Below are 11,170 nucleotides of genomic sequence, written 5' to 3' on the forward strand. Positions count from 1 at the left end.
ACGAATGCCTCGGACTGCTCCAACTTAGCAACATGTTGCTCAGGAGGACTACCCAGGAGCCTGGCCAGGGCTTGTTCACCAAGTCACTGCGCCATAAGCCCTGCCACCTCCCGATGATGTTCGGAGAGGTGAGAAAAATGAGTCCAATCAATATTGAAGCTCATCCTCACTTACACACGCAGAGATGCGGGTCGTGGGAAGGATTTCAAGTGCTACCAAGTGGAGGCGGGCACGTCGAAATGCGGAAACGCTCTACTTAGACACACACCCTTAGCACAGCGACCAAGCGGCTTAACCTGCTTCTCTTGCGTGCAGTGAGGTAATTGTGGTGGGCGCGTTACCGACCTCACCCAACACACTAAGTACTTTGATTAAGAGTCGTCACGGGAGCGGTAATCCGGCTCCTCGTGCGCACTTATCAAGTAGGAAGTAGTTTCCAGACTGATTTATATTTAATAGAATTAAATATAAATACCTATTTTTACCAATTAAAATGATACCTCTATAGATATCATTTAATATGTATTGCGAGCGTATCTTTGTAGATACCTCGCGTAACTGATGACGCTGGGCGTCATCCCTCCTAATGTGAATGCACCCATGTGCATCACATCCACAAGGGTTGGTGACAAATGTGCACCACACCCAAGTGCTGGGTCTAAATACCAATTATTTAGTAATTGACCATCCCCTTAAGTACACCAAGTGTTCTTAACGGGGACTGTGAAACATTAGGGCAACTTTAGCCCGTTACAAGATCGCTTCACCGCAGAGATGGGCTCATATTTACAAAGAGCAAGAAGACACAACACACGAAGATGTGGATGTAGAGCAACAGGATCCGTATGGCCAGGAGTATCCAGTTAATTTCTTGTGTCATAAATGGCCGTTAACAGTGAGATAGGAAGACTCAATTTTACAAAATAGATGTAGCGGAGCTACCTCGCTCCTAAAGTCAGAGGAAGACTTTCAGACTCAGAGAGTCACTTAGTTCTATTGAACTAATGGGTTTAACAATTCAGGGAGTCGTAGAAGCTATTAAAGCCTTAGGAATCCTAGCTCAAGGGATTTAGGGGTTCGTAGAACCAAGTGGCAACTAGTGCCCAACAGGATTTAGCTTAGAAAGGCTTCTATCTCTTACAGATCAATTCGCAAGCCCTAAGGAAGGCACTTAACGCTTTAAGATCAAAAGTGGGAACTGAACTTTATTTAATTATTTAAATCTAAAAACCTGACCCTAGCTAATTAAAATAGATTTTAGCCGCCAGATTTATATCTGGCGACGACCACATTTATTACCCATAATTAATGGGATTTAAGTAATAACTATTTTAAAATTAGATAAAAGGGTATTTTAACCATGAAGTAAATGTACCACAACAACGGTTCTCCAACCGATGTGCCCCAATACGTGAACCGTGTAGTATTCGGAAAAGAAACCAACGAACGCAAACTGGGCTGAATGATTGCAAATTGAGCACAAAGTAGTTGCTTCGAAAGGTTGCGGGTAGAGCTATCATATCGTCGCCAAGGCGTAATTCATGCATAAAATGCATGGATTTTACCAAAACGTGAGCCGAGATCAACGATTCCCTGTATCTAAATGATTGCATTCCGATTTTGCAAGATGAAATTGATTTTAAACTTTTGATATATTTTGAGTTGCTATACAAAACGATGCCCGTTTGCATGTTTCAAGCCCCAACTCGGGCCACTGCGTCCGCCTTGGCCAAGAGAGCTGGTGCCATACTACCCCGCGCCTTTTCGGGAATTTCTAAGGACGAAGAAGCTGCCAAATCTGCAGCTATTGCCGCCGAAGAGAAGCTCATGGCCAAGCTTCGCGAGCAGCATTTTTCCGAAGCTGAACGTACAGGTATGTTCTTGCGGCTTGAGTTATTTATTAGTGCTGAGCACTATGATTGATTCGTTGTCGCTTGGTGATGCAGTTTTGCCGTATCATGCATCAGAGGCGTGCTTTCCAACAATCGATGACTCACCCATGCCATTTCCGGAGGAGGCAGCAATTGTTTCCGGCACGAGCCAATGGTCGGTGGGCCGAAAGGGGAAGCTTTTCAAGCCAGCGCGCAATCAAATGCAGAGTGGTATGCAGCAGACTAAGCACTGGGAGATCCGCTTTCAGTCTCCCCGTACGTGGGAAAACCCTCTTATGGGCTGGACCAGCACGGCCGATCCGTACGTGGGTCTGACGGCTAGTTTTGACACTAAGGAAGCTGCGGAGGCATTTGCCAAAAAACAGGGATGGGTCTTAGAGGCTGCTGATCCTGCTCCATCTGGCGATTTCAATGGTAAAATCTCATACTCGTACAACTTTTTGCCGGAGCACATCGAGACACTAATCAAGCAAAAAGGCAAAAAATCGGCCGTGCAATTCAAACACCCTACTAGTCGTCGCAGTAACTGGGTTAAGACGCTGAAATACCACGGTGACGGCGTCGTAGGACAGCACGGCGGTGAAGCCAAGGATTAAAGTGCGGGGCTGAAATGCGGTTTAAGTAAACAAGCCGATGTCTGCGCCACGGTGGAGAAATGCGCGTCGGGTCGATTTGAAAAAAAAAGAAGTACGACAGTCCAAACGCATATTGTAGTAGAAAGTGAAGCTTATCGAAAAGATGCAAAACATATCAAATGTAACCATGCCACTCAGCTCTTAATTTCATGTCACCGTAGCAATGCAGTCCTCATGGCATTGTAGCGTGTACCGTTACAAATTGGGACTTAGACCGACACGTGAGCCGACTGGGCTTTGCTAGCGCTCATCGTTCCAGTTGCTGGCACTTGCGCCTGCTTTTGATTGTAACGTAATTCTGGCATGGCCTCAAGATCCGCTTCCTCCTGTAGTTGGGAGGTGTTACCGATGGCGCCTGTCGGCTTTAGCATAGCTTGCTTGTACGCCGGGTGCTGTATTGCCAAAACCGAAAGTCAAAGCCAATTCTGCATGCATAGTTTTTCTTTGCAAATATAAACGTACTCGGTGAATGAGAAAGAAGTTGAAAAGAGACAGGAAAAAGAAGCACACCCCAAGGATCCAGCCAACCCAGCCTTGTGATATGGCAAGAAACGCGATGCTGTTATTACATCGCTGTGTTAGCATAAGACACAATCAATTACAGTGCGAGTAAACACACACCACAAAATATAGGACGCTTTGCCAGTAGCTGAAAACATAAAGGCAAAATTAATCTTAACGCGGTCAGCAAGGGATGGAAAGCGCTCATGATTCTCGATAAATGCAAGACCGGCACTCAAAAACCTTGGAACCACAGCAAAATATTAAACATTCGCATTGCTAAAAGAGCTGCAAGCAGACACACATTATATAAATGCAGACGAGGAAGTGCGAGTAGCTAGGCGCCTGGAACATGCGAAAGAAGCACGTAATCCACAAGCCACAGGCGAAGAACAGGTTCACCAGTCGCATGTAGCCATTTATACGCGCGATGTCCGTGGCCGAAATCCGGCGCTCTAACTCGTCGGTGCGGTCCTTGATGGCCGGGGGCATTTGCACCTGTGAGACATGGTTCTTAAACTGCGAAGAGAATTGGCGCAGCATTTCTGCTGCCGGCGCCTTTGCAGATTTGGCACCGGACGCGCCTCCGTGTGCTTCAGTGGGAGAGGATGAAGCAATACGGTCAGTACTAGCGGGGGCAGGCGTCGCGGTTGAGGAGACGGAGGGTTCCATCATGAGCAATTTCTCCCTCGATTTATGGGCAAAAGGCGGCGTCTGGGTGCAGTCACTTAATTTGTTACAAAAAAATTATGTGGAGGATCCGTTAGTAAGTAATTAACGTGGCTGTCAAGTTATTGTTAGCCTTTTCGTTTGAAATTCAAATAATAATTCGAGTGCCAATTGCCTTAACATATTGTGGGAAAGCACACATTGATCCAGCTTCTGCGTGCCTGTCCATCGTGTCGATGCGTATTTGAGAAAAATATGCACCAGGAGCCAGAGTTAACCACATGTAGCTCGTAAAACACAGTAAGCGCCTGCACTTGCGAACGCATATTGACGGCATCCAGCGCTTACTTTAATATGCTACAAGAAGCCGACAGCACTGTTTCGCACATCTTACGTGTAACGCGCATTGCCAAGTTTTTCGTTTTTTTGTGTTATTAGATGCATAAATACATCAATATAATTATTGTTACGCACCATGCATGGGGTTGACAGCTCAATAACATCGTGCGACTAGAAGTAAGGTAAGGCTCGGTAAATATTTGCAATTCTGAACGTGCGCCTTCGCCTTTGATAAATGCATGTTGAGACGTCCAAAGAGTACCTGAAAAGACTACTGACGCGCAGGGCTGATTTAGTCAAAAAAATACTACGCGCCTACTCGACGTGATTTAGGCGCGGTAGGGGGCGAAAATACTTTAATGACACAGCTGCTGGGTCTGGTGTGGGAATTAAAATGTCAACGGCAATGGCCACAATATTTTCCGCGGGTCACAGAATGCGGATTTGCTTGCCATCATGAGCTGTTCTTGCAAGCACCAAGTAAGGTTTCGCAAGACGCGTATGACCAAAATATAAAAGAAACTATTTTAAATAGACTGTGGTTTGGTCATGAGCCTTGGTTAGCCACAATTCGGCCGTGGATTTGCTTGTCGAGCCAGCCGATTCTGGACATTGTTCCTGAAACTGTCATTTGTGAATGCGATATTAACAAGTCAATTTGCATCAAATGATGCTCAGCCACAGGAACTGTGTCTTGCATGCGCTGAGGGTTTTACATGCGTCAGCAATTGTCCTGCTTCGTTTGCTTTCACGCGGTGCTAACCGCCTACATCACGCGAATGTATTGGCTTGTTGCGCATGCAGAGTATATACATTCTTCTATCCACAGATTAGACCGCTAGCTAATGCGGGTTCGTCGCCCCAGCCACACGAACGCAAGGCAAATCTACCCACAAATCGATTCTAGGGTTGAGGCTGCGAGGAAGCACTAGCTGACTTCATATCTGAGACAAGATTTTACTACGCATCGATTGTCCATCAATTCTTCGCGACTTATTTACAGATTAGGGTTCAAATGCAATGTGCCTCGCTGAAATATCTCATTACACAATGCTTTTGCTCAATTGGCAATTGGCACTTCACAACACACTGTTGAATGACAGCGTACAATTTAATTTTTGCACAGCATGGTTTACGACGAGCGACATTCAGATACTAAAGATGCCCAGCAAAAAACGTTCGATGCCGCGGCAAGTGGTGCCTCCACGTGCCCCGTCGACTCAAACCGCTCGGCAGAGCCTTTTGTTGAAGCTGAAATTAAATCCACTACACTTTCATTCAGAAATGTATTTGCTTTGCGGAGACTTCGGCGAAAGCGAGTGCCGGTTATCTCTGTTACGTCGCTATATAATCGCCTCCAGACTTCGGGTGTTGTGCTCGTGGACTGTCGCAAAGTCGTCGAATTTGCAGCCGGCCACCTTCCAAATGCGCTACATTGTCCACAATTAAACTCAAAGGCGCATCTATCAGTTATCAGTTGTGTTGGACAGGTAGCCCAAACGGTTAGTGACGTACTAGAGATCACTGACAACGCCAAGTTGCGGGATAAGCTTAAATTTAGAGATCTTATGGAAGTCGTAATCATCGGTGGAAACCACAACGGTTCGTCGTTGCTGTATAGACTGGACTGGGGCTACCGCTTTGCAAAAATGCTTGCGGACGAGGGCCGGGTTTTCTCTGTTCGGTTTCTAGCACAAGGTTTTCCGGCTTTTGCAGAGAAATACAAGTTTATGTTAGTGGCTTCACCTTTGTGGATGCCAATTGAAAAAGCAAACAAACTGACATCATCAGCACATACATTAAATCCATCGCCGGGGACGCACTTTCCTAATGAAATAATTGATGAATTTTTATACCTGGGAAACTTTTGGCAAGCGAACTCGGCTGAGGTGGTAGATGCTTTGCAAATTTCGCATATTATTAACATGGGAGCAATTACCGACCAACGCAACAAATTTAAGAACGTGCAATACCTCGACGTTGCAATTAAAGATAAAGTAGACGTGGACATTGCTCAAGAGTTTGGTCGAACCGTGAAGTTCATCCAGAAAGTGGCGGCAGAGAACGGACGCGTTCTTATTCACTGTGTTCAAGGTGTGTCTCGCTCGTCGACGATATGCATTTGGTACGTAATGTTAAAAACAAAATGCACTCTTTCGGCTGCCTACAGTCACGTGCTCAAATGCCGCCCTTTGATTTTCCCAAATCGAGGCTTCATGGTGCAGCTAATCGCCAACGAGAGAGAGTTGTATGGTGATCAAAGTGTGATGGAGGATGAGCTGGAGTTGCTGCAAAATGGCTTGCTGTCGCCCGTTGACCGCAGCGGTTCAGCACTATGCCGAACGTTCCTCCCGTAGCTTCTGCGTAGGTGACTTAACAAAATGAAAGTTGTTGATACTATACTATTATTTTTAATTCTTGCAAACAACTTTGCGTCTAAGCTTTTCGCAAAGTGGCGGAAATACGGCTGCTGTCGTACAATAATAAGATACTCTCGCCACTCCAGTACTGATTCACAAACAAACCGATTCAATGCATTCTTTTGACAATAAATCGCTAGCGCTTGCTACTTAACACCTTCCTCTGCACGTCGTGTACAAATATTTTTTTATAAGCAAATAATTTGTCCGCGCCGATTAATGCGCCGACGGCCCTAGTAAGGTGCTCCGTCGACCCACGGTAGGTTCCGTCTCTCTTGATGAGGTTGGCTTGGAAGTCTCCGTCATAGAGGCACTAGCTGCAAATATGTACGTACCACATCGTGCATATGGTCTTGCAGCCATAATTCATAGCAACAGACAGCGCAAGTTGAAGCATTTTGCCAATATACTGGATTGCCTCTTTCTTCTGTTGATTTTGCATTGAATTGTCGACATCTAGCGTCTTGATGCTGCGATATTAAAGCGCAGTGAATGAACTGGAGCGACAAAATCGGAATATCGAGATCATGTGCATGTTTTGGAGACTAAGCCCGACGAGATGGAATACATGTGGCTCCTAAGCAATATATACGCAAGACCCACAAGCTGAATGTTATTGGTGGTAAAAGCTTTTTTGGGTGTTTTTAACAAACACTATACGTTCTTTAGACTTCCTTCATCTAAAAGGAACATTTAGCCTAAAAACTGTTTTGCTCGTGCTTCATCTGTGGTGTTCACAAAATTCGTGTGACGCCTCGTGTCACGACGAGCTTTGATAATTTATCGATATTTTGAACCGTGTAACCAGTTACAAATAAGCGCGATGCTGAGGCGCAACCTGCCAAGTCAAGCAGGCGTTTTTCGTGCAATTTCTACGGCTCTCACTAAAACAAGAATTTGTTACACTAATCCAGTTTCTTGTACTGATAGGCACAATGTGCGACCCTTCTCAAGTTGCTTTTTCACTCGAGCATTAATAAGAGCATCTATAACCACTTTTCCCTATCGATGGTTTTCGTCCTTAAATGCGACCAAAAGGGACGAAAGTTTCGCATCGTTTACCAGCCAAATACATCAAGATATCGTAGCTCTTCAAAATTTGGTGCTTGCTGATCCTAATGTGCAAGACCTCGCTGAATTGCGCCAAGCGGCCGCCACTTCGAATTTCTGGGATGACGCCACCACTGCCGCGTCGGTTGTGCAACGAATGGCTGCGATAGAGTCGCGAACTAGTCGCATTGATCACCTCCATAGTCGGTTTTCAGATACTAAGGAGCTTTACGAGCTTGCCATGGAGGAGAAGGATGAGCCCATGGTTCAGGACTGTGTCGATGCGATGGCTTCAATACGAGCATTGGCGCAGCAGCTTCGGCTAGAAATGCTTTTGTCACATGAAAGCGATGCTCGATCATGCTTTTTAGAGATACAAGCAGGAGCTGGAGGCACAGACAGCTGCGATTGGACAGCTATGATGGCGAGGATGTACGCGCGCTGGGGTGAGTCACGTGGATTTCAAGTGCAAAACGTCGACGAATTTCCTGGGGAAGAAGCTGGTTACCGGTCCATCGTGTTGCGACTAAACGGTAGTTTTGCATATGGATGGGCGAAGAGTGAAGCTGGCGTGCATCGCCTGGTACGCATCTCGCCGTTTGACAGCGCCCGAAGAAGACACACATCGTTTGCGCAAGTGCGCGTGTACCCCATGACTGCTGATAGTCAGCCGAACGACGAAATTGAGCTTTTGATAAAGGATTTACGGATCGACACATATCGCTCTTCGGGTCCAGGGGGGCAACACGTGAACTGCACAGACAGCGCCGTTCGAATTACGCACATGCCCTCGGGAATTGTCGTTCAGAACCAATCGGATAGATCGCAACATCGCAATAAGGCTGAAGCAATGGCGGTGCTGCGTGCTAAGCTCTATAAGCGAAAGCTTGAAAAAGAGGCGGAAGTCCGACAAGAACATACTAAAGGACTTGGAGAAAATGCTTGGGGCAACCAGATTCGGTCGTACGTATTGCACCCGTACCAGCTTGTAAAAGACCATCGCACCAACTACTCCGAAAGCAACACCACAAATGTCCTCGACGGCCATATTGACAATTTTATCGAAAAGGTGCTTCTGCAGATCGCAAATAATTCACGAAAAATGAATGACAAGCTTTCGAATGCATAAATACCGACCCCCTATTAACTTTTTAGCCACTACCCTTTAAGACCGGCGACTCGCCTATCTGTCTGCCAATTTAAACGACAGCCTTTGATGGCCGCGATGATGCGCACAGGCACGAGATCTCGTCGCATTTATAGAATCTGCGCTATCCTCAATACGTCTGGCGATTTCAACTAGCAACACGTCACGCTGCCGAGACGAAATCACATGAGTGAGCTCAGCCCAGTCCAAAACCTCACCAACCTTGTTTGTCACCAAATCACGCTCTTCGACAGTACGGCTCAGCATGAACGCTTGCTGAAAAAACGATATATCAATTTCACTTGGGCTCTGCAGCCAAGGTTCGCCATCAATTTGCAAAGGTAGCGTGTCGCTCAGCGTAATTTTTATCGTCTTTGCTTGGCACAAACGAACAGCCTTTGACAATCCTACCTGCATCTGCCCAAGGTGCAACGTGCCATAAACTGCCACAACATCTAGCAGCCCGTCATAACGAGAAGAGGGACCAAAGTTAGTGGAAGTCTCGAAACTATCAATACTACAAGATCGGCTTCGATCTTCATTCCCATCACTTGCCGAATCCGAATCGTCATCACTAGATTCCAAGTCATCGAACCAAAGCTTAGAACCACCGCCGTAACTATTGATGTTTAGAAGAATGACGCCCTCAGTTCCTTCCGGTAGCGCAATTAGCTTTCCATCGCAAACAAGAGCAATTTTGTGTGATAGGCCAGCACACGCACGGACAAGGAAGTTCTTGGCACCAAATTGACTATACCACAACTTGTTCACGAATTGGCTCACAAAGAGCCCAGGAGAGCGTTCACGCTGCTCGTGAAATTCTAGTGCCACCTGAGCATCCACACCTATTCCCAAGTAATTGTTCAACACGACCCGCTTTTTTGAATCACCAATTTCTACCAGCCATCGGTCAAGCATGCTTACATGAGCCACCTCCACTTCGCTTAAAATTTCACTGACGTCAATTGGAGCTGAAAACCCAGCACCCCAACCAAGCACACGAGCCAAGTCATTACCAGTTCCCAACGGTAAGATTGCAATTGGAGGCTGTCGCGAAGCTTTAATTTCGTCAAGCGCACTCAACACCCAACCTACTGTTCCGTCACCGCCACAGATTAAAATACGAAGCCGCGGGAGGTCAACAAATCGACGCAGAGGCTCAATAGGAGTTTGATGCGACAGGTCATACACTTGCACGGGATTAAGCCACATTCGTGCTTGACGCAATACATGAAGTCCCATGTTGCCGCCACTTCGACCATTAATGAATAACAATAGCGGCGTGATTTCTTTCGCTGTCTCAATCACGTCATAAGGAAGTCCATCAAATTCAGTGACAGCACTAGATGTGATGCTTTCCCTATTCAATGTAACATCATTACAAATATGACTTGAAGTTTGAGAAGGAACATCAATAGCCCCACTGGCACCTCCTCGTCGAAGTCGTAAATTTGTTACTTTCGCTACTGCGATGTGCGCGGCGCTGCGTACCGAATTTAGCGCGCGTTGCGACTTGCTTTCTATCAAAGTAGGCTCATGCAAAATCACACACGATGGAGGCAAAACAAAGTTTGCATGTCTTCCCAAGTCACAACGACGCAAAAGTGGCGGCTTATGACTTCGATTCAGTGCTTGACAATAGCATTCTTCGTGCACGCGGGCATGACACCATGAACACTTAAGTCCAGAAAGCGCTAAGATGCTGCCACAGAATAAGCCACATAACGAGCATGAATCCATTGGGTCAATGTTGCCTTTGATCCACACGTGTTGTTGCTGCTGCGTCGCCTCTTGACTCGTAGAAGGCGATAACACCACTCCGGGTATCTTGCAAGCACAGGATGCTGCATTTGATAACGCCGATGAAGGCGACGCAGCAGTATAAGGTGCAGCTATCTTTGCGCCATTGTACCGCAAAGTAATCGCTGCGCACTGTGCATGTGCGTACATTCCGCAGATGTCGCACTTGACCACGTAGCTGCGGATGCCATAGACAATGGTTTCGCACACATTGCACCATTGTGGGCTGCAGGAGGACAAAGCATTTAGGAATCACTGCTTACTGCAATGCATTATTATGAAGAAGACACGGTGAACGCACCCCGCAAGGTTACCAGGTCTCCACTGGTGCTGACCCACAACATACGGACCGTCGCGGAAGCTGCGCCACGTCAGGAAGAAGAGAGACTTGCGGACGCGAATGAAGACGATTATGCTAAGTAGTAAACCCACCAAGGTGTAGCATATCAAGCTGAAGAGTGTCATAGCCTCCGGTGCAAATGGAAGAGGCTCTGGACGAAAAGACAGATAGCGAAATTACATGTTGCTACAGCTTTCATTAAATCAATGCTTTTCACGTCATTTTTCATTTTGAAAATTACGCTTCCGGAAAGTGTGAAGAAATTCTTTTGCGAAAATGTTTTCAATTTAGCGTTCATTATAATTTAATTGTCTTCAGAATGCGTCCTTATAGGCATATTGAGACATTTCTCATAGGGAATCGCTTGTCTACTCAGT

The 11,170-nt window shown here is 46.3% G+C and overlaps 5 protein-coding genes across 5 annotated transcripts; 3 read left to right on the forward strand and 2 right to left on the reverse strand.

Annotated features, from left to right (window-relative positions):
• Window positions 1-1,574: 1,574 nt before the first annotated feature.
• Window positions 1,575-4,600, reverse strand: CCR75_005943 (uncharacterized protein). Its single transcript, XM_067964017.1, has 5 exons — window positions 3,333-4,600; window positions 3,149-3,271; window positions 2,990-3,086; window positions 1,953-2,919; window positions 1,575-1,881 (listed from the first exon to the last, which is right to left on the reverse strand). The coding sequence occupies exons 1-4, from the start codon at window positions 3,701-3,703 to the stop codon at window positions 2,737-2,739; spliced, it is 774 nt and encodes a 257-aa protein (XP_067816867.1). The 5' UTR covers window positions 3,704-4,600; the 3' UTR covers window positions 1,575-1,881; window positions 1,953-2,736.
• On the forward strand, window positions 1,678-2,488 carry CCR75_005944 (uncharacterized protein; the record flags this gene model as incomplete). The annotated part of the gene is made up of 2 exons (XM_067964018.1): window positions 1,678-1,873; window positions 1,947-2,488. The coding sequence occupies 2 exons, from the start codon at window positions 1,678-1,680 to the stop codon at window positions 2,486-2,488; spliced, it is 738 nt and encodes a 245-aa protein (XP_067816862.1).
• Window positions 4,601-5,163: 563 nt separating the features above from the next.
• Window positions 5,164-6,393, forward strand: CCR75_005942 (uncharacterized protein; the record flags this gene model as incomplete). Its single annotated transcript, XM_067964016.1, has 1 exon — window positions 5,164-6,393. One exon carries the CDS (start codon window positions 5,164-5,166, stop codon window positions 6,391-6,393), a length of 1,230 nt encoding a protein of 409 aa, XP_067816868.1.
• A 1,270-nt stretch (window positions 6,394-7,663) lies between these two features.
• CCR75_005941 (uncharacterized protein) lies at window positions 7,664-8,635 on the forward strand (the record flags this gene model as incomplete). Its single annotated transcript, XM_067964015.1, has 1 exon — window positions 7,664-8,635. The coding sequence occupies one exon, from the start codon at window positions 7,664-7,666 to the stop codon at window positions 8,633-8,635; it is 972 nt and encodes a 323-aa protein (XP_067816865.1).
• Window positions 8,636-8,689: 54 nt separating this feature from the next.
• On the reverse strand, window positions 8,690-10,603 carry CCR75_005940 (uncharacterized protein; the record flags this gene model as incomplete). Its single annotated transcript, XM_067964014.1, has 1 exon — window positions 8,690-10,603. One exon carries the CDS (start codon window positions 10,601-10,603, stop codon window positions 8,690-8,692), a length of 1,914 nt encoding a protein of 637 aa, XP_067816866.1.
• Window positions 10,604-11,170: the final 567 nt, after the last annotated feature.

This window comes from Bremia lactucae, linkage group LG4 (genome assembly GCF_004359215.1).
Source record: "Bremia lactucae strain SF5 linkage group LG4, whole genome shotgun sequence".
Taxonomy (NCBI): Eukaryota; Oomycota; class Peronosporomycetes; order Peronosporales; family Peronosporaceae; genus Bremia; species Bremia lactucae.